This window comes from Ctenopharyngodon idella, chromosome 24 (genome assembly GCF_019924925.1).
Source record: "Ctenopharyngodon idella isolate HZGC_01 chromosome 24, HZGC01, whole genome shotgun sequence".
NCBI classification, from domain to species: Eukaryota; Metazoa; Chordata; class Actinopteri; order Cypriniformes; family Xenocyprididae; genus Ctenopharyngodon; species Ctenopharyngodon idella.
In genome coordinates this window covers 17,870,991-17,897,148 of record NC_067243.1, presented here as the reverse complement: position 1 = coordinate 17,897,148, position 26,158 = coordinate 17,870,991, and the positions used below count along the sequence as shown (strand labels likewise).

The following is a 26,158-nucleotide window of genomic DNA, read 5'->3' as shown; positions in this document are numbered from 1 at the left end:
AACCTGCATTTGCAGATCCTGTATGTTGTTTGTTTTTGATAAAGGACTGATAAAGAGATGTTTAGTGCTTGCTTTTTGCAAGTTAAGCTGCTCTGTACAGGCACTAAGCTCAGAAACGCACTGCTTCAGAATGCACTTCCTTTTATTACACTCTTGAGGACCTGTCAAATCATCTTCAATTATTATAATAGAGCTATTGTGTGTGAACAGAAGAGCTGCCATTTTTATCTTCTGTCCTCAGCCTTTGCCATTTATCGACTATGACTGCTTTTCATTGTGTGCAGCATCAATATGTTGCCATAGTCTCATTTTGATCAATAATGACATCAACCTTCCCATTACGGACTAATAAAATGTATAAGTCATGATTAGGCACCATATGGGTGGTAGCAGCCTGATGGTTAAAGTTCAGGTATGCTAATATAAAGATTATAGGTGAGATTTCATGTAGCGGTCACCCTTGAGTTGGAAAGCTACAAAGATTTTTATGCCCTTGGTGAGACATTTTACCCCGTCACCCCTCAAGGCATGCATCGCTATTACTATTGATTTAACTTGTTTTAGAAATTCAAACAAACTCTTAAACCTAAGCCAACCTTGCATTTTAGTGCATCTCATCCCTGCTTCATTGGTACTTCAGTCATGAGTGATACATTAGATCATATGGCTTGTTGGAGAAAGGTGTGCTATTACATTCCACCTTTGAGGAGAGGTGTGCTATTACTTTTCTTTAGAATATATAAAACTCTAGTCTGACTGATAAATGCCAAGAAACAATGTTATATTGACTTGGATGCTTATTTGAAATGATAAAATGGCTGGGGGAACTTTGTTAGAAAAGAGGTGGTTCAGTTTTTGTATCATTCATGAAACTGATTTCAATAACGTTATCTTCTCAGAAATTATTTGGGCAATAAGAGCCCTTGTGGCTTGATAGAATCAGTTTCACATAACGAAAAATTATGTTGAAGTAATCTTCAGTCCAAATGGATTTAGAGATTCAAACAGTGCTCTCAGTTCTAAGAGGCTCTAAACCATGATTAATCTGGATATATCCTGTCTGAACCACTTGCACTAGCTGACTAATAGTCTAAAGTTCGGTCACAGCATTATTTTGGTGAAATTTTGTAGGGGAAAAAAGGTCCATTGTCCATTTTCAATAACATAGTGATGTATCAAGTACTGCTCACACAGAATCACTTTCAAACCAAGCAGCTTTCTGTTGGTCAGCATGGCAAATTCATCTAACCAACATAACCATGATTGAAATCTGCATGGGTAACTTTTTTAGCCCTCACTCAAAACGCCCAAACGTGTGGATTCCTGTTGAAATGTCTGGATTTTGCCTGCAAAATTTCACAGAGCAATGATAAATGTGACCTCACCTTAAAGGGTGAGTTCACCCAAAAATGAAAATTCTGTCATTAATTACTCACCCTCATGTCGTTCCATGTCAATAAGACCTTCGTTCATCTTCGGAACACAAATTAAGATATTTTTCATAAAATCCGATGGCTCAGTGAGGCCTGCATTGCCAGCAAGAAAATTAACACTTTCAGGTGCCCAGAAAGCTACTAAAAACATATTTAAAACAGTTCATGTGATGACAGTGGTTCAACCTTAATGTTATGAAGCGACGAGAATACTTTTTGTGCGCCAAAAAAACAAAATAACGACTTTATTCAACAATATCTAGTGATGGGCGATTTCAAAACACTGCTTCATGAAGCTTCGAAGCTTTACAAATTTTTGTTTCGAATCAGTGGTTCGGAGCGTGTATCAAACTGCCAAAGTCACACCCCGCCAGTGGTGAACCACTGAAATTTTGAAACACTTATTACATAACGAATCCTCGTTTACTGAAATCACGTGACTTTGGCAGTTTGATACGCACTCTGAACCACTGATTTGAAACAAAAGATTCTTAAAGCTTCGATGCTTCATGAAGCAGTGTTTTGAAATCGCCCATCACTAGATATTTTTGAATAAAGTCGTTATTTTGTTTTTTTTTTGGTGCACAAAAAGTATTCTCCTCGCTTCATAACATTAAGGTTGAACCACTGTAGTCACATGAACTGTTTTAAATATGTCTTTAGTAGCTTTCTGGGCACCTGAAAGTGTTAATTATCTTGCTGGCAATGCAGGCCTCACTGAGCCATCGGATTTCATCAAAAATATCTTAATTTGTGTTCTGAAGATGAACGAAGGTCTTACGGGTGTAGAACGGCATGAGGGTGAGTAATTAATGACAGAGATTGGACAGTGTAGATAAGACAACAGGAAGGAGACAGAGGGCAACAGGACCGGCAAAGGACCACGAGCCGGGACTTGAACTCGGCTTGCCTGAGCCAACACCATGGGCCAGATTTACTAAACGGGGCAAATTAGCGTGAGAGCGCAATTCCACAAATGCGCCGATGGGAGTGGCAAGTTTTGTGCGTGATCTGCTGACGCACAAATTAAAGAAGACAGACACAGTCAAATCATTTACATAATGACCACTGCAATCTAACAAGAGCAGTGAAAATTAGCATTGGGTCACAAATAAGCAGAACTGATACTCATCAGGTGCGGGCCGACACAGGTGCAACTGTTACATGTAATCTGACAAACACGTACACACATATTTATAGGCCAACGATATGTTCGGATAATGTCTTCCTCTGGCATTCCAAAGAAATTAATACGAGGAAAATATTTTCTCCCTTCTACCATGCGCTCTCTGTTCTCTGCAGTGTCTCCTCCTAGCAGCAACAATTGTAGCCATGTCGCAAAATAGGTTAAGACATTCTTTTTTGGGGCGTTAAATAATGGCGCAAATACCAGTAAATTTACTAGCGCAAACATTAGTAAATCACATTGCGTGATTCATTTAAATACTCTCCTCCCATAAATTTTGCGTCTGAAAAGGAAACTCTTACAAATGCATATGCATTAAGGTCAGCCACAAAAACATGCCTTTTCAGCGCTAATTTTGCACTGCATGTCTTTAGTAAATCCCGACAGTATGCCAAAAGAGGGTTTGACGCAAGCTGTTAGTAAATCTGGCCCCATATGTTAGAACACTGCCTACAAGGGTATTGCTCTGACAATAGTCAGACCTTTGACTAAACTAAAGTCCGGTCCACATTGCAGCTTATTCTGGCCTAGAAGCACCTACTTAGACATGAAAAGCCACCTGACCTACATGTAAAAAGGTCAGTCATGGTTTGTTTTGATTTTACAGGCTGTTTAGTGGTGGTTCACTGTTCTAGATGCCTCAGAACTTTAAAAAAAATATATATCAGCCAATCAGATTTGAGCTTGCCAGGTCGTAAAAGTGCTTTCCAGTTTTGTATCTAGCAGTTCAGCAGACGGACTGTGAACTAGCTGATTTGTGACTATATAGTGGACATCTACACGCTGGAGGTAAAGAGGAATACACACCAAAACATTTCACTGCATCCTCTGCAGCTTTGTGCGATGAGAAATCCATTGTGGAATTAAAAGAATATCCAAAAGGTCAGGACAAACTGGGGGAGAAACTGGCAGCCAGATATGGATACAGGGGTGAGAATCAAATCGATCCTGGGGTGCATTACTCACCATATGACCTTTTACTTTCACTTTACAGAGAGTTGTGCAGTTTTGCATAAGTTAAGACTCCCATATTCTTCAGGCGCCCCAGCAGTGTTTAATTGGCATTCCTAAATAGTTTGGTTAATTGCATTTTCTCTAATTTCACTCCTGAAGCTGTGATTTAAATTTAAATTGGACATGGTAATCACATCAATTAAACACTGAACTTAGAATCACCATGGCCTTGAAAAAAGAAATTCTATCAAATAAATTTGAACACTTCTTCAAAGAATAGAGGTCTCTTTAGTTCACTGTGCATTTTATTTTATGCCTTTTGGGTCTTCCAGGCTAACATGTCCACTTCAGAGCCCACCGCCAACAGTAATAATATGCCTCCACAAGCTCAACCTTCAACCTCCCTCTTTTGTTATGGAAAAAAAATAGCCAATCATGCCGAGCGAAAGCTGTATTCGGGTCCCCGCAGGTTAGATCACTTATTTTCTCGATGCTGTTTATGAAAATGATTTCAGCCTTGCTCGGCGAGGGCAGACAGGGCAGGAAATTAGTGTTGAGAGGCTGTAGGATTTGCTGTATTGTGGTGATTAGGTAATGAAGTCAGCCCTCTTGCCGTATAGACTGGCTGTCTGCGTCGTCTGCAGGCCATAACCAGTAGTTATAAGTTGTTATGATAAAATAAGCCCCACTTTATGGATGGCTGATTGTGTAATGTGGCACAGTGGTCTGTAATTTTTCATGCTTGTGTCGTGCAAAAATCCTGTACCCCTTGGACTCCAACATATAATCCACCACACAAATGCGTTCATAATTAAACACCACTTTAATGAGGATAGTGATGTATAATATTAGTCTGGTTTTTAAATTGAATTATAGGTTACACTTTACAATAAGGTTCAATTTGTTCAATTTGTTAATGTATTAGGTAACATACCAGAGCTGCCAATGAACATTTTGTGCATTCTTTTAATTTATCTAGATTAATCTTAATTTTAAAATTATTATTTAAGTATTATTCATTGTTAGCCAGGGCTCCAGACTACATTTGAGAGCAGTGATGCTGGTGCAACTAAGTTCTACAAAAGGTGGATTTTTTTTTTTAAAGCATAAAGGTAATTTAATCATATTACTATTGTTTTGCATTAATAAGTGCAGTTACTAATAATATTACATGTTGACAGTAAAGCACTGAGCTTAAATTGAGAATATTAACCTTTTGAGCAGTACGGTCCCACATATGGGATTTGTATTTCTGTGCCCCTGGGCGTACGGTCCCACATATGTGACGTCGCTGAATGTTCTAAATCCCATAACTGCCAGAAGCAAACTGTGTTTTCGCGCTTTGGCTGCGAGACGGATGCGCTCAGCGCTTGTCATATATCACAACTATGCAGTGTTTTCAGCCACATAATATTTTTTTTAAGGTTTCAGACATTTAAATACACATAAGCACCAGTAAAATAATACATTTAGAGTTTATAAAATACACACTGATGTCAGACATCAGTGGAAGCAGCAATAACAATCCATTCAAAAATAATTTGCCGACATTTATTCATATCACACACACATAGTGGGCCTAAGTAACTATAAAGTTTACTCTATTTTTCTTCCAGTTCACCAGCCACGCATGTATTTCGGAAGAAACGGATGAATTTACGTGCTGTAAATCCGACTGACAGGACTGTGAACTGCGACACAAACTAAGATGGCGGATCTCGCGTTATAGATCAAGATAAAGATAATTTATAAAGGTTTTTAAACGACAAAACACACTCACACATATTTGAGAATCGGAATATCAGATAGTTGATGACATGGCAAGCAAGTTTGTGAATATTTTAAATAAAAAAGGAAAACAAAATAATAGCGATACAAGTGTTATTGTGGCTGTGGTGTGTTACGTGTGACGCATGACGCGTCGCAACGTTCTAAAATAACGGTCGCCTTAAAAAAATCTAACTCTGGGGGGTCAGCTAGAATATTTTAAACTCACGCTTGAAAGGGTTAACAGAAACATGCAAGAACATTTTAATAGGGGAAAAATGTAATATTCTACTCTTAAATGTACCATACTGCTTTCTTTACCTGCTTTCTGTGTAATGGACTACTTGCACAACTACTTCCACGTTCTACTTATTCTGGTCAGCGTTCAGCGCACTTATATACAGAGAGCTTCTCATGAAAACGCAGATTTTTACTACGTTTTAGGGCTGCCAAATGTTTTTTAAACAATTAATCATATTCTCTGCATTAACATTAATTATCTTCAACCTGCTGAAATATTTATTAATATATTTCCTTTCCAAATGCGCATTCTGAATAATAAATAAATATATTCCCCTTCTAACCTTCCGCCGTCAAGTGCTTGTCTTCTCATTAGCAGTGTTTTTCTCTTAGTCAACATATTTCATACCTGTTAAAATTACATTTAAATGAATTTGACTGATAAACACCCTTAAGAAAGCGCATGGTTTTACTATGGTAAGTGTATTAACTATGGTTAATTTTCGTACGAGCAGTAGCCTATTGCTTGCATTAGTGCTTTTATTCCAGTGTTTGAAATAGTTGAATGTGATAACTGCCTTAACGATGTTAAATATTTAATTAATCTTAAAGAATAACGCAATGACAGCGCAACTACTTTGAATATTAGGATTTTTGGCATAAATGTGTGAATTACATACAAATGATTGTCAGTAAAAAATGGCACAGAATAGTGACTAAAATATTATGTTTATTCTGATCTTATTCATCACGTCTTATATTGCAGCGTTGCGATCACTAGTAGTGCACTGACACCCTGTGGTGAAAGAATCACGGCACATGTTAAAGTTCCGTTGAGTTTAAAAAGGTCTGTATACGGTAATCATTAGAATATCTCTTCTCCTGTCTCTGATTATGTCTGGAATTTAAAATCATCCTGAGGACATTTTAAGAGGGGTTTAGTTAGCTATGTGATAACGACGCATTGAAAGCGTATATATAACCGGAAACAACTGAGCCGTAATATTTCAAACCAGATGTGAGTCATGAGGCTTAGTGCAAGAAGTCCATTCAGTCACAATTTGAAGAAGTTTTTGTTTTTCATAAGACTTTTCCTACTTTTTCATATATTGGGGAGTCAATAAGTGCTTGTCTGCCGCGGAGTCGGCGTTCTGACGTAGAACCTGGAAACGCTGAACATAAACAGCGTGAAGAATGACATAGAAGAGAAGATATTGTTGAATAAAGTCGTTATTTTTGTTTTGTTTTTGCGCACAAAGTATTCTCATTGCTTCATAAAATTAATGTTGAACCACTGCTCTTTATGGACCTTGAAAGTGGTGGTTAAACTGTTGTCTATTGAGGATAAAAAAAAAACCTCTTGGATTTTATCAAAAATATCTCAAATTATGTTTCGAATTTGTGACATTTTTTTTTTACAAAATTTTGTGGACAAAAAAGGTCCATTGTCTGTTGTCAGTCGTGTAGGCAGGTATGAGGCACAACTCACACTGAAGTTCATTTCAAACCAAGCAGCTTTCTTTTGGTCAACGCAGCAAATCCGCGTGACTAAACTGAACCTGTTGCGAAAACCATTTCATGTTGACTGTGAAATTGTAGGATTTCTAGCAAGGCAGTGAACAGAATTCCCCCCAAAAAGTTCCTTCAGCTAATGAAATCGTTTTGGGATGCAGGATCGAAAAGATTTTGTGCAACCTCACCAAAATAAAGCATATCTGTGGTTGATTTATCATGGTGTTTGAGTTTTGCACCTTACATTTTGACCAGTCCCTCTGCTTCTGACTTTTTCATCATGGTCTTACAGGGTATCTTGAGGAATCAACAAGGCTTTGCCCTTAAACATGTTCCTAACACAAACAAACAAGACAATAGACAGAGTCCCAGTGTGTTTGTTTTGTTGCAAGTTGTTTGCCCTTTAGCCAGGGCAGAATCATTTCTGTACACATTCAGCCCAAGGTTGTCATAATTTTTGTTCCTTTGGCCCCTCCACATTCTCTCTCTACCTCACATTTGTTTTTCTCTCTTTTCCCATGTGTTTACCACCCAGAGGTTCTCAATTGGATTACTGTGTGACAGCATTGCAAACAGAATAGCTGCAGGCGCAGACTTTGAAGGCTGTCAGAGCCATAAGTAAAGTTTTTATTGCCCTCTTTCTTTCTTTCCTTCTTTCTCTCAATCCCAATTCTTTCTGACGTTCATTCGTACATTTACATCACTTTTTTACTTTGTTTTCCTTCAAAACTCATGAAAAGCTTCCTACACCCCCTACTTTTCTGTCTTTCTCTTTTTGGCTCTAGTCTCATACATTACTTCACCAGTTTCTTTGTATTCATTGTCACAAAACACTCCAAAACTCAATGTACAGTAGGTCTGATTAGTATGATGGGGTTTTACTAGAGAAAAGCCAATTATAGAGCTGACTGACTGGTCGTGTGTCCAGGCATGATCCTGTACTGCTCATTACTTCCAGTCGCTCTCATTTGGTCTCTTGTTTCTCTGCTTTTTCTCCTAGAAACTTTACAGAGTGGTATTGTGTCTTGCCAAGCAGTTTGTCAGTAGGTCCCGTTTCTGTTGCCAATGGAAACTTGCACCATAAGTCTTCGAAACGGCATCAACAGTTTTGAATTGGGTACAAAACATCACTTCGTCAGGTTTGAGGTGATTTCCCCCATCATTTTTTTTTTTTCTCGGGGTACGATTGAGAATGGAAAAGCAACACAGATTTCCATTCAGATGTGAGTAATCGGACTGCCAGGAGCGAGTCTGAGGGCAGAGCTTGAGTTCACATGAAACCCGATAAGAGGAAACGCTTGAGCGCATTTGTGAAAAGGGACAAACACAATAGAGATATAAATGGAGCAGGTTTTTTGCCAGTGGGAGATGTGACTCAACATTCATATTCATGTAAATACACATGTAAGGAAATTGCTTATTGTTCAAGAATTCAAACAAAAGGCTTGAAACAGTGCGCTGAAAAAGTCTCATGATGAGCGACTCTAAAGGCGTCTTCAGTTTCGCACTCATTTTCTCAGGCTCTTGAGCAATGAGCCGTCCTATAATTGTTGATCGAGTCACTCCATCTAGATTTCATAAAAGGGGGTGAGAAAGCCAGAGAGAAGATTTAAATGTTTTTAATGTGCGGATAGCAGGTATGTTTTATTCATGAGGAAGCTTATAATATGGTCCGCCACACACAATCTTTCCAGACCTTATGAGAGATTTATAAACAATCTTTAACTTTTGACCACTGAAGAATCTATATATCAGTATTGAATCACAAACCTCAAGCTTAGTTTTGCTTTAAATGATATTTGTTCAAATTTGATACCAAACAAACTGGTTTACACTTTGTACACACTTCAAATTGTACTTTATACATTTGTATTTTGGCACGAGAGAGGGTTGCGTTAGTCATTCGTGTCCTCTGGTTGAGATCAAGACTGTTACATAAGATCATTTCTAAAATCTAGTGAGCAGCCTTACTGTCTACTGCATGTATAGATGGAGGAACCTCGTAAGTGATTGACTTGAAACGCTCTATTAAAGGGTTAGTTCACCCTTCAGTCATTAATTACTCACCATCAAGTTGTTCCAAACCCATAAAACCTTCGTTCATCTTCGGAACACAAATGAAGATATTTTTGATAAAATCCAAGAGCTTTCTGTTCATCCATAGACAGCAATTTAATTACCACATTCAAGGCCTAGAAAGGTAGTAAAGAAATCGTTAAAATAGTCCACGTGACTACGGTGGTTCAAACTTAATTTTATGAAGCGACGACAATACTTTTTGTGTGCAAAAACAGAACAAAAATGACTTCATTCAACAATTTCTTCTCTTCCTTGTCATTCTCCTACGCTGTTTACGTCCAGCGCTTCCAGGTTCTACGTCAGAACGCCAGCTCAGTATTTGAAAGTCAATGGGATCCAGTGCTGTTTTCATTGTATAGACAAGAACAGTTAAAACAGCCTTCAAAATATCATCTTTTGTGTTTCACAGAACAATGAAAGCCATACTAGTTTGGAACTACATAAGGATGAGTACAGCCCAAATTCCGGAAAAGTTGGGACGTTTTTTAAATTTGAATAAAATGAAAACTAAAAGACTTTCAAATCACATGAGCCAATATTTTATTCACAATAGAACATAGATAACATAACAAATGTTTAAACTGAGAAATTTTACACTTTTATCCACTAAATGAGCTCATTTCAAATTTGATGCCTGCTACAGGTCTCAAAAAAGTTGGGACAGGGGCAACAAATGGCTGAAAAATCAAGAAATTTTGAAAAGATTTAGCTGGGAGAACATCTAGCAATGATTGATTAGCAATAAAAGGGATGTCTTAGAGAGGCAGAGTCTCTCAGAAGTAAAGATGGGCAGAGGCTCTCCAATTTGTGAAAGAGTGCGTAAAAAGCTTGTGGAAAACAATGTTCCTCAACGTCAAATTGCAGAGGCTTTGCAAATCTCATCATCTACAGTGCATAACATCATCAAAAGATTCAGAGAAACTGGAGAAATCTCTGTGCGTAAGGGAGAAGGCTGAAGACCTTTTTTGGATGCCCATGGTCATCGGGCCCTCAGACGACACTGCATCACTCATCGGCATGATTGTGTCAATGACATTACTAAATGGGCCCAGGAATACTTCCAGTAACCACTGTCGGTAAACACAATCCGCCGTGCCATCTGTAGATGCCAACTAAAGCTCTATCATGCAAAATGGAAGCCATATGTGAACATGGTCCAAAAGCGCCGTCGTGTCCTGTGTCCAAATTTGACATTCTTGTTGGAAATCACGGACGCTGTGTCCTCCGGGCTAAAGAGGAGGGAGACCTTCCAGTGTGTTATCAGCGTTCAGTTCAAAAGCCAGCATCTCTGATGGTATCGGGGTGCATAAGTGCATACGGTATGGGCAACTTGCATGTTTTGGAAGGCACTATAAATGCTGAAAGGTATATAATGGTTTTAGAGCAACATATACTCCCCTCCAGATGACGTCTATTTCAGGGAAGGCCTTGTGTATTTCAGCAGGACAATGCAAAACCACATACTGCAGCTATTACAACAGCATGGCTTTGTCGTAGAAGAGTCCGGGTGTTGAATTGGCCTGCCTGCAGTCCAGATCTTTCACCTATAGAAAACATTTGGTGCAACATTAAACTAAAAATACGTCAAAGATGACCACGAACTCTTCAGCAGCTGGAAATCTATATCAGGCAAGAATGGGACCAAATTCCAACACCAAAACTCCAGAAACTCATAATCTCGATGCCCAGACGTCTTCAAACTGTTTTGAAAAGAAGAGGAGATGCTACACCATGGTAAACATGCCCCCATCCCAACTATTCTGAGACCTGTAGCAGGCATCAAATTTGAAATGAGCTCATTTTGTGCATAAAATTGTAAAATTTCTCCATTTAAACATTTATGTTATCTATGTTCTACTGTGAATAAAATATTGGCTCATGTGATTTTAAAAGTCTTTTAGTTTTCATTTTATTCAAATTTAAAAAACTTACCAACTTTTCCAGAGTTCGGGTTGTAAATAATAATGCTTTAAAGTTGTCGATAAGGTTGCTGCCTACCTTTTGGAAAACCCCTCATGACGTGTATGATGCTCTCTAGGTAGAGAGAATCATAGGTTTTCTCTAGGTTTTGAAACAGAGCAGTATTGTGAGAATAAACATGAGGTTCAAAGCTTCAAATAAATGTTAATAAAACACCTGTTAAATTACCTCTCAAAAATGAAAATGTTTGTCATCGCTAAACCTTTTCTTTAAATTAATCATCACCCTCCAGCCTCCTCGCTCTCACACACTCGTAATCTCTCCCCTCCTCACGTTTATGGCAGACACGCCGCCCCCTATGAAGTCAAATACACCAATATAATCTCTAAGTCTTCCTTCATAACCTGCTCCCTGCTGTTAGCGAGGCAGCTCGGCCATTATTCCTGTGCTAATCTACGATCTTTCTTACGACTTTCTCCTTCATTCTTCTGCTAGGATTAATTCCTCATATTAGCTTTAATTACACAAATGGCTCTGTATCTTATTAATCTCTTCACTGCAGACGGAGCACAGCTCTGCACACCGTTGGTTATAAATAATTGAATGAGATTTTAAACCACCAATTAAGTCAAGCAGCAGGGAGAGAGGAAATCCCTTGGTGGCCGATTCATTAGTAATAATGTTTGACATTTTCACCACCACAAAATGGAGGCATTGGACATCATTGTGTAATTGCAACTGTCTGCAGAGGCGTATATTATATATTGACAGAAAATAGTGGTGTGGTACGGTTTGGACAGATGCACCCTCTGAAATACAGTTTGCTGTCTAGATTTTCTGCATTTAAAGTAGCACCAAATCCTTTTTTTTTTTTCTTCTTTTTTTTTTAAGGTTTCGCCTGTCAACATGAATTTATCATTTATTTTCCCATGCAAAACAGTGAATAGGGAATTTAATGGGTATCATTCTCAATGTTAATGAAGCAAGTGAACTTGCACTGCTTTGATTTCCTAATTGCTTTAATAAATGGTACAAAATAAGAATATTTAATATAAAAATATTAAATAAATATTCAAATAAAATATATAAAAATAATAAATATTACGCTTAACATTAAAAATAATTGAAACATTGTCTTAAGCAAATTCATCATGTCTATTTAGGATTCAATATATATATATATATATATATATATATATATATATATATAATATATATGTATGTGTGTGTATATATATATATATATATATATATATATAAACACTTTCCAAATAGGCAAATAAATAGCTAGTCATGTTTAAGATTCTGGGAAAAAAAATAAAAAAATAAATAAAAAAAAAACAATAAACGATAAATCACTCCATAAATTGACGATCAAAAGTTTAACTCAAGTTAAAAATCTTTTTTTTTTTTTTTTTTTTTTTTTTTTTACTCAAAGAAATTGGCAAATATTTTTTTTAAATGCAATTTAAAAATTATTAATTATGTTATGTTATGATTGTGTTACTTTATTATATATATCTATATATATATATATATATATATATATATATATATATATATATATATATATACACACATACACATATTATATATATATATATATATAATATGTGTATGTGTGTGTATGTATATATATATATATATATATATATATATATATAATATATAATATAATATAATATAATATAATTAGCCCAAGCTTTACTCTCAAGCCATCCTAGGTGTATATGACTTTCTTCTTTCTGATGAAAACAATCAGAGATATTTCAATAAATATCCTGATGCATCCGAGCTTTATAATGGCTGTAAACGGGATCAACAAGTATGAGCTGAAGAAAGTGCTTCCATCCACATCCATCCATCATAAACGTACTCCACACGGGTTAATAAAGGCCTTCTGAAGCAAAGCGATGCGTTTGTGTAAAAAAAAAAAAAAAAAAATCCATATTTAACAAGTTATGAAGTAAAATATCTAGCTTCTGCCAGACCGCCTTCCGTATTTTACTTACGAAGAAAGTGTAAAACTATGTAAAAAGCTTAACTGACGCGACGCCAATTCCGTTTTTTTTCGTAATTTGAATACTAATATATATTTTAAACAAGTAAACAGTCAGTAATAAAATAAGAACAAATAAACAAATTAGCAATACCACAAATAAATACAACTGAACAAAGTTCAAATCAAATGTACAAAAACACTGCATAGTTCATTTTTTTTTAAATAAAAAATAGATCAATCCTTATCAAATCTACAAAAGTTATTCAGTCAAGATCAATGAGTGATTTTCTCTTTTGTTGTTTGATTAACATTAATGACACAGACAGTTTATTAGGCTGCTGTCACTTTAAGGGCTTATGGATGGATCCAGTATACTGTTACACATGCATTTTCTTTCTCAACTGTTTACATTCGCTTAAGACAAAACTGACTGTTTACAAGGATATTCTGATACAATTTTAATGTGCATTTGTCCGTTTAAGAGCAAGAAGGCACAAAAATGAACTCAGTTCAGTATTGGTGTATGAAAGGAGGGTACATTCCCTTTGAATGTGTCTGCAGCACCAAAAACAGCATGCGAGTGCCGAATTGAGTTCTCTTTCGCGTCTTCTAGTGGAATTGAAATGCACACGTCTCATCAAATCCACTGTTCTTGGAAATTTTGAAATGGTTCTAAAATGGAACTTGTTCTCGATACGCAACCCTACATGTAACTAAGCTTGAATGAAACCATTTTTAAATGCTATTTATTTGTCCTTGTTTCTATATTTGAATTTAATAATTTCCTTCATTTTATTTTTGAATGCCGCTCTCTTTTTTTATGTGCCATGGTTCCTCACATGTATTGTTACTGTATTGTGTATTTTAGCATAAGCCAGAACCAGAACTATCCGATTTAAAAATCCATTTATAAAATAACGAAGATAATGAAAATAATGTAAAATAGCACATAGTGCCTCTTCTTTAGTGCTGACTCTTCACATATTCTGTGTGTTATGATATATAACACAAAGTGTCTTGCATTTTGGCCAATAAATCTGACACATTTTCTTTGACCACTTTTATAGTTTTAGGTAGCACTGTAGGAAAAAGTGAGAAAAAAGCTTAATGCAAAAAATAAATGCAGGGATAATTGCATAAATTAACACATAACTGGACTCTGATGGGTAATGACTTTATAACATAAGGCCTAGAGAGATTAGTTTAAAAAAAAACTGAATTGTCTGGTTGCATGAGAACAATTTTCCTAAATTCAATTTCTAAATGGCACAGAGGAAATGAGCAGGCAGTGTCCTCCCAGCATGCCTGCCTGTCTGTCACTTCACCTGCATGTCCTTTTTGAGGCAGGAGGAAACTATTAATTTTCTCTACAGGAAAGTAAGCCACTTGCTCACTGACTCATTCAGGTACTAAAAAGCACTGCAAGATATCCAATATGGTTGTTTTTTGCCACCGTTTGAATGGGCTTTTTAATGGAACCAATGAACTATTCACGGACAAACAAGTAGGTACGTTTTAAATTTCTAAGAAGGAAATTTTCTCTCATGTCCTTCTTGTATTGTGTTTGACAAGTTGATCTGTATATTTTTGTATTGCATGTAACCCATTTGATTCTTAAGGTACAGTAAGCACTTTGAGGCGCTTATGTCAAATGGACCTAAATGAACACTTTCCTCAAATCTCAATAAAAAACAGTGTAATCTCTACAGGTGTCCAAGTAAAAGCAGTTTGACTGGAATTTCCCGGGTTGCCTCCTGTTGCGCACCGATCTCTGTCGTCTTACCAGATCACGGCAGTTTCGACACAGATATATTCCCCCGCCTCCTTGAGACGAGGCAGCTGAAGTGTCTTTGTTCTGCTCCATTACTCGCGGTTAGGAGCTGCGATTCGTCTCCATCTGCTGCTTCTGTCGCGCCTCACCAACTTTGGTTTCCCCCAGACATGGTCACCAAATATAAAAAAATGAAATTACTGAAAAGTGGTGAAGTGTTTTCATGGTCTTCTGTGCTGATTTGCCATTCTCTCAGTGGAGCCTTTCCTCTCTCTTATGAATCATTGTGTTTTCTAAAACTACACTGCTCGACTGCTTTGAGGATTTAATTGAATTTTGGCTTGTTCCTTGTGTCTGTAATGTGTTTATAAAGACAAATTTATGGAAACCAGTATGTAATCTGTATTAAAGGTGCTGTAGCCGTTTAGGAACCTGAATTTAGGGCATGAATTTACAAAACCCTACTGTTGAGGCCGTTATAATAAGATAAAGCAAAGGATATTTAAAAATAATACTTGTGTAGAACACGTGCCAAATTCTTACAAACTTAGGCTACATTTTGTATTCGCATTGGTATGTACAGCATCTGAAGTGTAAGAGGTGTATGTGTATAATTCCCAGCATTATTCATCTTTAAACTTACATTTTTGGGGAGTTACATTTTTTAATCAACAGTGCAATATCATAAAAAGTTCAAATTTACTAGAATTTTAAAAGACTTATTGACCCTGACATACTGACTAGTCATTTTACTAAGAAATAATAATAATTAGCGCTATCAAACGATTAATCACATCCAACATAAAAGTTTGTTTACACATAATGTGTGTGTACTGTGTATATTTATTATGTATATATAAACACACATATACATGAGTATTTCTTAAATATATACATGTATACATGTTTATATTTATATATAATTTGTTATATGAAAAATAAATATTTTATACATAAATATATTTAATAATAGATTTTTTTATATACATGCATGTGTGTGTTTATACGTATATGGGTCATTGACGAGTAAGGTTTTATAATTAATATAAGGATATAAATAATTTTGAAGTTTTATTAAGTGTTTACAATGAGATTTTAGTTTTTTATAATCAATTAACACTGTTTTTGTCATCGTTTACAATATGGACAAAATTTGTCACTAAAAAAGTAATTCGGTTTAACCAAAATTTCGGTTTTACCGAATGACACTTTTGGTTATACCGAATGACGATATTTTCTAACAATCCTAACAGGCTGATATCTAGCCAGCCAAAAGGACAATCAAACATTTTATATTTAGTACAAGTTTTTTAAATATTTTATCATTTTCCATGTTTTATAGCGATTGTACCGAATGACCTGATGTTTCGGGACATGCGTATGAGCAAGTGAAAACATGAATTTTTCAAATAGTTAAAAGAGAGTTAGTTACTTTGCTTCATGAGCATGTGGTCCTTTGCAGGTGTCTGAATGATGTCACATCCTGTCACATGATATTGACCGCATGACTTGATCAAAAATGGTCCCTTTATATTGGTTACTCCGAATGACATCAATGAAATTCATTTTTCCGGACATTCTTTCTCATAACAAAGCGACGACTTCTACACATAATTTTAATACCATTTTGCACTATGTTGATATATGATGTTATAAAATCATGCCAGAATAAAAAATATATACATTTATTACGTTTTAAGATATTTTAATCACAAATGAAATGGCTGTATTGGCCTTTGGATGGTTAAACTGAATGACGTTTTGACACTTCAAAATTTTTAAAATACCTTTATATGTAGCAAAATATAATTAAAACTTTTTGGATTCAATAAAAAAGATCTAGTTGTACTACCTTACATACTTTGGATGTCATATCTTTGGACAAAAAAAAAAAAAAAAAAGACCCGTCACATCATTGACCCATATACATAATAAATATACACAGTACACACACATATATTATGTAAACACAGACTTTTATTTTGGATGTGATTAATTTCGATTAATCATTTGACAGCACAAATAATAATAAAAAATATGCAAATATTAAGGGTTAAAAATATTTTTGAAAAATATATTTTTAAAAATAATTATTTTGAGTTTTTTCCTTCATTTTGATATCAGGACAGTTGTATCACAAAAAAATTATTTTAATTCAGAAATTATAAACATTTTTCTTTATATAAGAGGTTTATTCAAGTGCATTAATTTTATGTGTGAACTGAATTTATAATGTATTTTTGAATGAATGGGTGTCATGTCATTGACCCAGTATTCTCAGTACTTCAGTGTATCAAAGTATCTCTTAGTAATTCTTGATATGAAAAACTTTCCAATGTTCATCATAATGTACAGACAGATTGAGCCTGTCCGTTTCTTCTGACAGGGCTTTCTGAAGAGCGAGCGAGTGGCCCGCATGGTCCAGAGCGGAGGCTGTTCTTCCAGTGACTTCCGCGATGTCTTCAAGAAGAACATCGAGCGTCGTGTGCGCAGCCTGCCCGAGATCGACGGCTTGAGCAAAGAGACTGTCCTCAGCTCCTGGATCACCAAATACGACGCCATCTACAAAGGAGAAGAGGACCAGCGGCGGCCACAGGGACGCATGCCCTTCAGCGCTGTGTCCGAGCTCATCCTCAGCAAGGAGCAGCTTTATGAGATGTTTCAGCAGATCCTGGGAATCAAGAAGTTTGAACATCAGCTGCTCTACAATGCCCTGCAGGTCAGTAGTAGCTGAGTTTTAAGGGTCTGTAAGGTTTTTTTCTCTTTTCGAAAGTACTGGATGGTATAATGTAGGGCTTCACGATAAACTGAAATAACAGCAAAACCGTGATATGGCTTAGTGCAATTATTAAATCGCAAAGGATCTCTGCATCTGCTCTCTGCAAAGTTTTAACGTGCATTCGGAAAGGCCAACCAACCAACTTCCCAAACTTGTAATGGGAAGTTCTTGTCAACAGAAGAGAAGCTTCTCCCTGCGGTTTTCTGTCAAAATAAAAGTTTGATGGTTTAACATTTGAAAATGAAGAAAATAAATGAAATTCAACTTAAATTTACATGTATTTTCTAGAGACTTTTTTTTTTTTTTTTTTTTACTTTTTCTTAGACCACATATGGCAGAGTTTGACTACTCTGAATGCTTTTATCAATTGTCTGGGGGTTTGGCCATGACAGCTTCATCTCTGTGGCTTTTAAAAATGTCTGACACCACAATTCAAAACATTTTTGAAAGAAAACCAGTCATAATTATCAGTTGTGTTTGATTTTCACAATCCTTCTTATAAATAAACATCTCATGAAAAAATGCTGTGCGTTTTCAAAGCAGATTAACATTGATTGAAGTCTTTTTCTGCTTTTTGTTTGAGGAACATTTATATTTTTTTTAGTGTATAATCCCTTTTTTCCATAAATGGATGTGAGTTGCACATCATACATTATTGATTTAAGGTGCAAGATAGCCTTAATATTGAATAAAAGATTGTGTAGTTATAGCATTCTGCTGATTTTTGAGGAAAATCTGCACAACTACAGTACCTTATTTTGCGAGAAAATAAGCCGGACCTAACTATGCTAAGTTACACCGGGTCAAAATTGCATTGTTGAGAGAAGAAAACACACATAAGTTGCATCAGTGTATAAGTCACATTTTATTATTACATTCGGAATAATGTAAAATACCAGTAAATAAAACTAATACTAATAAACATACTTGCGCATCTTTCTTATTAGGCACAAATCCAAATGTCACTTTGGAATACAAGTCACAGCAACTTTCAGATGATAAAAAACTTGACTTATATTCTGGAAAAAAAACAGTACTTTGTAGTTTAGAGCAAATTTCTCATTGGTCTACTAATTGTCCCTGCAATTTGTATGCCATAAGTCATACTTAACGGCTTACAAATGACAAACAACCCAGGACAAAACGCTTTTCTTTTGGATTGACTTTTTACAATTACATGTTGTGTTGATTGTTTTTCCTAATCACAGTAAGCAGTTTAGTGCCTTTAATCCTTTGCCCTTTACCATAATCACCTGAGCACAGGTGGCTTTATCCCATCATCAGCCGCTTTGAAAACATCCCAGAAAGGTCAGGGGTTGATAGAAAATGGTCCAACTGGCTTGCCCTCCTGTTATCTTTCACTAGCCTTTCCCCAGGGGACAGGAGGAGTAAAAGAGATGTGGTGGGTGGTCTTCACGGACATCCCTTTTCATCGCAATTGCAGTTAGCAGATCAGTGCAATTAGGCGGGTTGAGCCCAACATTAAATGGCACTTTTGGCATCTAACTGAGATCTTATGGTTGGGTAAAAGCAGGGGACTGCATATTATGCTTAATATGTCATTTTCTAATTATCTTAGAGTTTGTTTGTTTATTTATTATTTACATTTATTTAATTTATTTATATGTATTTATTTACATCTATTTATCTAGATGTATTTTTTATTTAAATATATTTATTTATTTTGCTGTTATCGTATTTCTACAACTCTAGCTGTTCTCCTACATATCAAGATACTGTTCTGGGTTCAATACAAGTCATAATACAAATAATTTCATCCCTCATTTGTAAAAAAACAAGCAAAGATCACATTTACAGTAACACTTACAATGAAAGTCTATAGGGCATCATGTGTTCTGAAAGGATTAAAAGCTGAAATATGCAGTGCATGTTTTTGTTAAAGGGGTCAAGAACTGAGTTGTTTTATTGTTTTATAATGTTTCCTGGGGTGCACTTATAATGTTAGTATGCTTTTTACATCAAAAATTGTTAGAAATAAAAGGCATTTTTTTCTACCCTGATTTTAGCCCTCTTATTTGAACGCTCTGTTTTAAGGGGCGTGTCTGCTGTGAGACTTCAGTGTAAACGCCCTCTGCTGTGATTGGCTAACATCTTTGCATATAAAATAGCTAAGGTTTACTCTCTCAAAAACTTAGCACGGTTTTACTATTACAGCTGTCAAGGTTAACTAATCGTGAAAAGTGTTGAATTGCATTTAGATCTTTGGCATTATATTTAGATCGTGGCATGAAAGGTTGCAGTGATGAAGATTGTAGCCAATCACAGACATGTTGTTGAGCGCATGAAAGCCATGATATCGTCATTGCAACTCAATTTCTGCACACTAACCAATGCTTTCTTTATAACTAACAGTGCAAACGCAATGTAACTAAGAGATTTGTTGAATAAAAAAGGAGTTTTGGTGAGAGCCCAGAACTCAACTTGCGCTGTATGATTGACAGCTCCAGCGATTGTAAAGGGAGCGTTCTTTGACAGCTTTCCTTTCTATATATAATTTGATCACTGTTTAAATAACAGATTATTTTCATCCTACTTATGGGGCGTTCAAACAAGATGCGACTTGCACGAATAAATCGCACTATTCGCACATAGTTGGATGCTTGAACATTTTGAGTTAACTCGCTTCATTCGCGCGTGAAATTCACTTCACAACAGACGAGAATTCGCGTCATGATGAGAGGGGCTTCTGCCAGGCGGCTCTAGTTTAGTTTCTGCACACTTCCTCTGAATAAACACATCAACTCGTCAGCAGGAAAGTAGTTGTAAAATACGGCGAATAAGCTCAATTTGCCGGCTTTAGCTAGCTTGTAGTCTCAATATATATATATATATATATATATATATATATATATATATATATATATACACAGGTGCTGGTCATATAATTAGAATATCGTGAAAAAGTTCATTTTTTTATTGTAAATTATTTTAAAAAATGAAACTTTCATATATTCTAGATTCCCTACATGTAAAGTAAAACATTTCAAAAGTTTTTTTTTTTAAATTTGTTGATTAGAGCATACAGCTCATGAAAGTCCAAAATCCAGTATCTCAAAATATTAGAATATTTACATTTGAGTTTCATTAAATGACCATCCCTACAGTATAAATTCCAGGTATCTTTTGTTCTTTGAAACCACACTAATGGGGAAGACTGCTGACTTGGCAATGGTCCAGGAGACAATCATTGACACCCTCCACAAAGAGAGTAAGTCACAGAAGGTCATTACTGAATGGGGTGGCTGTTTACAGAGTGTATATCAAAGCATATTAAATGCAAAGTTGACTGGAAGGAAGAAATTGGGTAGGCAAAGGTGCACAAGCAACAGGGATGACCGCAAGCTTGAGAATACTGTCAAGTAAAGCCAATTCAAACACTTGGGAGAGCTTCACAATGAGTAGAATGAAGCCGGAGTCAGCGCATCAAGAGTCACCACACTCAGACATCTTCAGGAAAAGGACTACCAAGCCACTTCTGAACCAGAGACAACGTCAGAAGCATCTTACCTGGGCTAAGGAGAAAAAGAACTGGACAGTGAACAGTGGTCGAAAGTCCTCTTTTCAGATAAAAGTAAATTTTGCATTTCATGTTGAAATCATGGTCCCAGAGTATGAAGGAAGACTGGAGAGGCACAGAATCCAAGCTGCTTGAAGTCTAGTGTGAAGTTTCTGAAGTCAATAATGATTTGGGGGGGCCGTGACGTCTGCTGGTGTTGGTCCATTGTGTTTTATCAAGTGCAGAGTCAATGCAGCCATCTTCCAGGAGATTTTGGAGCACTTTATGCTTACATCTGCTGACAAGCTTTATGGAGATGCTGATTTCCTTTTCCAGCAGGACTTTAGCACCTGCCCACAGTGCAAAAACCACTTCCAAGTGGTTTGCTGAGCATGATATTACTGTGCTTTATTGGCCAGCCAATATGCCTGACCTGAATCTATGGGATATTTTCAAGAGAAAGATGAGAAACAGTCGATCCAACAATATACAGATGATCTGAAGGCTCAATAGTGCCTCAGCAGTGCCACAGGCTGATCACTTCCATGCCACACTTCACTGATGCTGTAATTTGTGCTAGGAGCAAGTCATTTGCTGTAATATGTCCTGCCGATCAAGTATTGAGTGCACAAAAGAACATACTTTAAAGAACTTGAACTTTTCTGTTTTGCAAATCCATTTTTTGATTGATCTTAGGAAATATTCTAATATTTTGAAATACTGGATTTTGGACTTTCATGAGCTGTACGCTCTAATCATCAAAATTAAAAAAAAAAAACTTTTGCAATGTTTTACTTTACATGTAGGGAATCTAGAATATATGAAAGTTTCATTTTTAAAAATAATTTATAATAAAAAAATTAACTTTTTGATGATATTCTAATTATATGACCAGCACCTGTGTATATATATATATAGCTCAAATTGAGTAAAGAGCGTTTTTTACAACTTACCAGATTGTCTGACCTCCTCACTCACTTTCTTCCAAACAAGATCCTTTTTATTCATTTTTCTATAAAAGTATGAAGATGTATCGTACAGCTCCGGGTATCCACATACAGCGACGATGATTTTGTCCTCCATTGTTGTTTCGGATTTCTGCCTCTGCTCGCTACGTCGTAATCACGTCACTACTAGAGCAAGTTCCTGATTGGTTAACGCGGCGCAAATTTTTGCCAAAGTTCGGATTTTTTCAACTTGCGCGATTCGCGCAAATCAGGCGTTACGCGCAGCAAATACTTGAAACGCTCTATTCGCACCACGTCATTTGCGCGAATCGCGCCACAGGGTGTCTATTCGCGTCTTTGCATTGACTTAACATATAAATCACTCGCGCTTAACGCTTCATTCGCATCTGGTGTGAACGCACCATAAGAGAAACAACGTGAAGTTAGCTGTTTAGTCACTGGTTTGATTTACTTGCACATAGACAAAGAACATCTGACTGTAAATTAATCATTACATATCAGATCAGGCATTAGAATTAACACAGTTACATGTTGTTGCATTACTGTCGAGTCCATATTGTAAAAGCCTGTTTGCAAAGCCTGCACCGAAATGCGATTGAAATGTACCGAATACAAATAAATAATGCTCAACTGAGACATTCACATTGTTGTTGATAAATAACCATATTCTTAGCATTAGGATCCTTTAAATGGTAATGTTATTTTTAGTCCTGTATGTCTCCTCGTCATCTCACTAACACGCCAGTGGGCGGGGCTAATGTTGCAATGATGAAGTAGGCGTTGATTTCTTCTGCGGAGGCGGCGTTTCACCTATCTATAGGCACATTCTAGGATCAGTCGTTCACTGGGTCTGGTGTCAATACAGGATATTCATATAGTACGATGACCTTTTCTATATCAAAAGCTCAAGGAAAAGTTGATTTCTCAATTCATGACCCCTTTAAGAGGCTTATATTATTAATTGTTACCTACAAAAAATGTGTTTTATTTGAGCTGTGAAACTATCTTGGTCGTTCTGTTGTAGGTGGATGAACTCCATTGGTTATACAATATAATTGGACAGACAAGGTTAGTAAGCAATTTTGTCTTGCTAGCCTCATGTTAACACATGTAATGTTGAAGTATTGTGGCAATAGTATCAAAATAGTGCAGTGTCTTGCCCCATAGACTTCCATTGTAAATTCATTATTGTAAACACAAGTTCATATATGCTTTTACAAACTGAGGGAAGAATTGCAAATATTTTCTGTAGTAATCGACAGCATGTCACAGATTCTTTTGATAGGATAACTTGTATTGAACAGAGCATTTCTTTGAAGTAAAATGATCTAATAGCAAAAAAAAAAAATTTTTTTTTTTCTTTGTTTAAATGGTGTGCCTCTGAGTTTGTTTCGTGCAGGGCTCATTTCATCTGCATATGTCAGATCTGTTGCCATTAAGCACAGCATTGCTTTTAAACTGCACATCCACAATCCAGAAGGCAGTATGTAGTTTTCTGAAAGCTTGCACACAGATCTCATGTACGTTTTCTGAATCTCCTTTTGTACCTTTATATTGTTGTAGACTAATGAGGTGAAATTGCCGCATGGTTCCAATCAAATCAGGCTTGAACTACTGGTGCTAATCTCTCTCGACGCTTATTAAGAATTTACGCACCTGTGTGCGTTTTATGGATCCGTGTCAGCTGACATTTAAAAGTTTGTTTGCTTGCGTGTTAGATTCGGCATTAGCTGGTGGCTCAGCATTCGATAAATCACTCATGCGCATGTGTTTAAAGGGCAAGGAAGTGTAAATTTATGAGTGGTGTTGTAAAAAATACAAGGAATACTGTAGAGCAAAGCAAACAGACTGGGAGATAATGACTGGGGCCAATCTAGAGATACCGTATGCAGACCAGTGTATTTTCAGATTTAATTAATCAATCTTAAGGAAGCTCTGTCATCGTAAAAATGCAATGCATTTTATATATATATATATATATATATATATATGTTCAAGTATCATCAAGTTATGTTTACCACAGACCTTATTTCACTCATAAATGTAAAAACTTCATTGTAAAAACCCATAGGAAAATCTCAAGGGAACCACTGGTGAATTAGTCTTCTGGGTTTTAAATCCCTGCACCACTCTTTTGTTACCAAATCTGTTTTGATGTGCTTCAAAGGGAAGACCATCTCCAAGAAATTGCCTTAAAAGCACTATAAAAAAGACATACAAATCTAGATGAACTCAGTAGTCAATCTCACTAATCGACTTGTCGACCATCATGACTCATCTGGATTTTTAAACTTGAAATGAGATGTGGATGGCATGTTGGATGGCTGTTAAATATAAAAAAGGAAGGAGAAATGAGAGGATATGGGGAAAAAAAGGGGGAGGGGGGTCACTGAGAGCTATTCTTGGATCTTTCCGTCCTCGGCCATTTCCTTCATTGATTATTATCTTACACTCCTGCACATTAACTGACCAGCTTGCTGTTAATTTTGTACCTTCACAGTTACTTGCACGTGTGTCCATTTAAAGAGGGACGAAGTGTTTTTCTTTCATAAGGCTGAATTTTGGTAATTCATGCATAACATGCCGAATTTTTTAAAAAAGATCAAGATTTTAGGCTCAAAATTATATACATTTATAAGGTAAATTGTATATATTTTTTAAATAGGTCATTTTTAAAGTCTTTGTCTTCACTAGATCATTTCAAATGGACATGTGGTGTAAGAAATCGACAAATATTCAATGTAGTCTTTCAATTAAAATGGCATTTTTATTCTTATATTTTACATTTTTATAAAAAAAATGGAAAAATGCTGTTTTAGAATGTAGCATATTGCACCATGTGACAAGTCAACTTTCCAAAAGTATTTAGTTTACAACTACCCATATAACAGCGTTTTATGTTGTCAATCATGATGATATACATGCACTTAAAGCTACATTTCCTTGGATAAATCATATATATCATTTTCACTGCCAAACACTTATTTAACACATGATTTTCATTTTGATTTTCCAGCTCGATCTGTCTTGCTTTAAACGTTTAAGTGATTTTCTCTGAGAGCTGCTCCACCCGGTGTCAGATTCTTTTACGGAGGGAATGCCAAGGGAAGAGAAAGAGGGAAACTGAAAGAGACTGGAAGCATGACAATTGAAATGTCAGTAAGTGGAGGGTGTCACACAAAGAAAGAGGAAGATATATAACAGGACTAGGAAGCAGCGGCAGATGAGTGCAGAGAAGTGACAGACTGAGGGGAAAGACAGATGTGTTCGAGTAGAGTAGAGGTAGAGGAGGAAGACAGAGGAGATCCAAGAAACAACAAAGATCAATAACACAAAGTAAACAGATGAAGTGTAATTGACTGGATACTGTAACAGTTTAAATACAGCAGTGGCAAACTGGGAATGGTGTGATAAAATATTGTATTTTCCATATTTTGACGTGTATCCAAGTGAAACCGATTTTCGAAAATGAAAAAAATACGTAGGGTGTGACTTGGTTCAATCCAACATGATTTGTCATGAAGACACAATAATTTGCACCATTATTTTTGCTCCAGTAAATCCAGTACTACACAGACTGAAATGTGCTAAAAAGGGACTAATTTTCCATGTTGTGATTGGCTATAGCATCATTTTTAGCAGTACTTTGCAGTCTAGAATTTAATCAGTTTAGTGTCAATGCAACGTTTCACACAAGAAACGTTCTTCCTTTCAGAAACAGAACACTGCGTGGACCTGAAAGGATTTTTAGAGAGTTTACCTATTTTTAACTTTGCAACAAAGAATTTAACTGTAAACAGAAAGCCCTCAAGTATTTGTGCTTGTACAGTAAGTACTTTGGGGTAATCAAAAGTTGAGATAAAGTAGGTACTCAACCAAAATGCCTATTATCATCGTGAGGCCGCAGCGTTAAATATAACCCAGTGACATGTGACATTTGTCGTGAAATCACCACCAGGTGGCGCAAAGGGACGGTTAGCGTGTAAGGCTGCTGTGACATTTGTACTTTTAAATGAAAATAGAATAATGA

General features: G+C 36.2%; 1 protein-coding gene across 10 annotated transcripts in view; it reads left to right on the top strand.

Moving 5' to 3' along the window:
• The window catches only part of cadps2 (Ca++-dependent secretion activator 2), a 160,604-nt gene that overhangs the window by 37,690 nt on the left and 96,756 nt on the right, over positions 1–26,158 (top strand). For all 10 annotated transcript variants that reach the window (XM_051884053.1, XM_051884052.1, XM_051884050.1 and 7 more), the window contains exon 3: positions 17,251–17,583. In XM_051884053.1, coding sequence (XP_051740013.1) covers positions 17,251–17,583 — 333 coding nt within the window. The remainder of the gene's footprint in view (positions 1–17,250; positions 17,584–26,158) is intronic.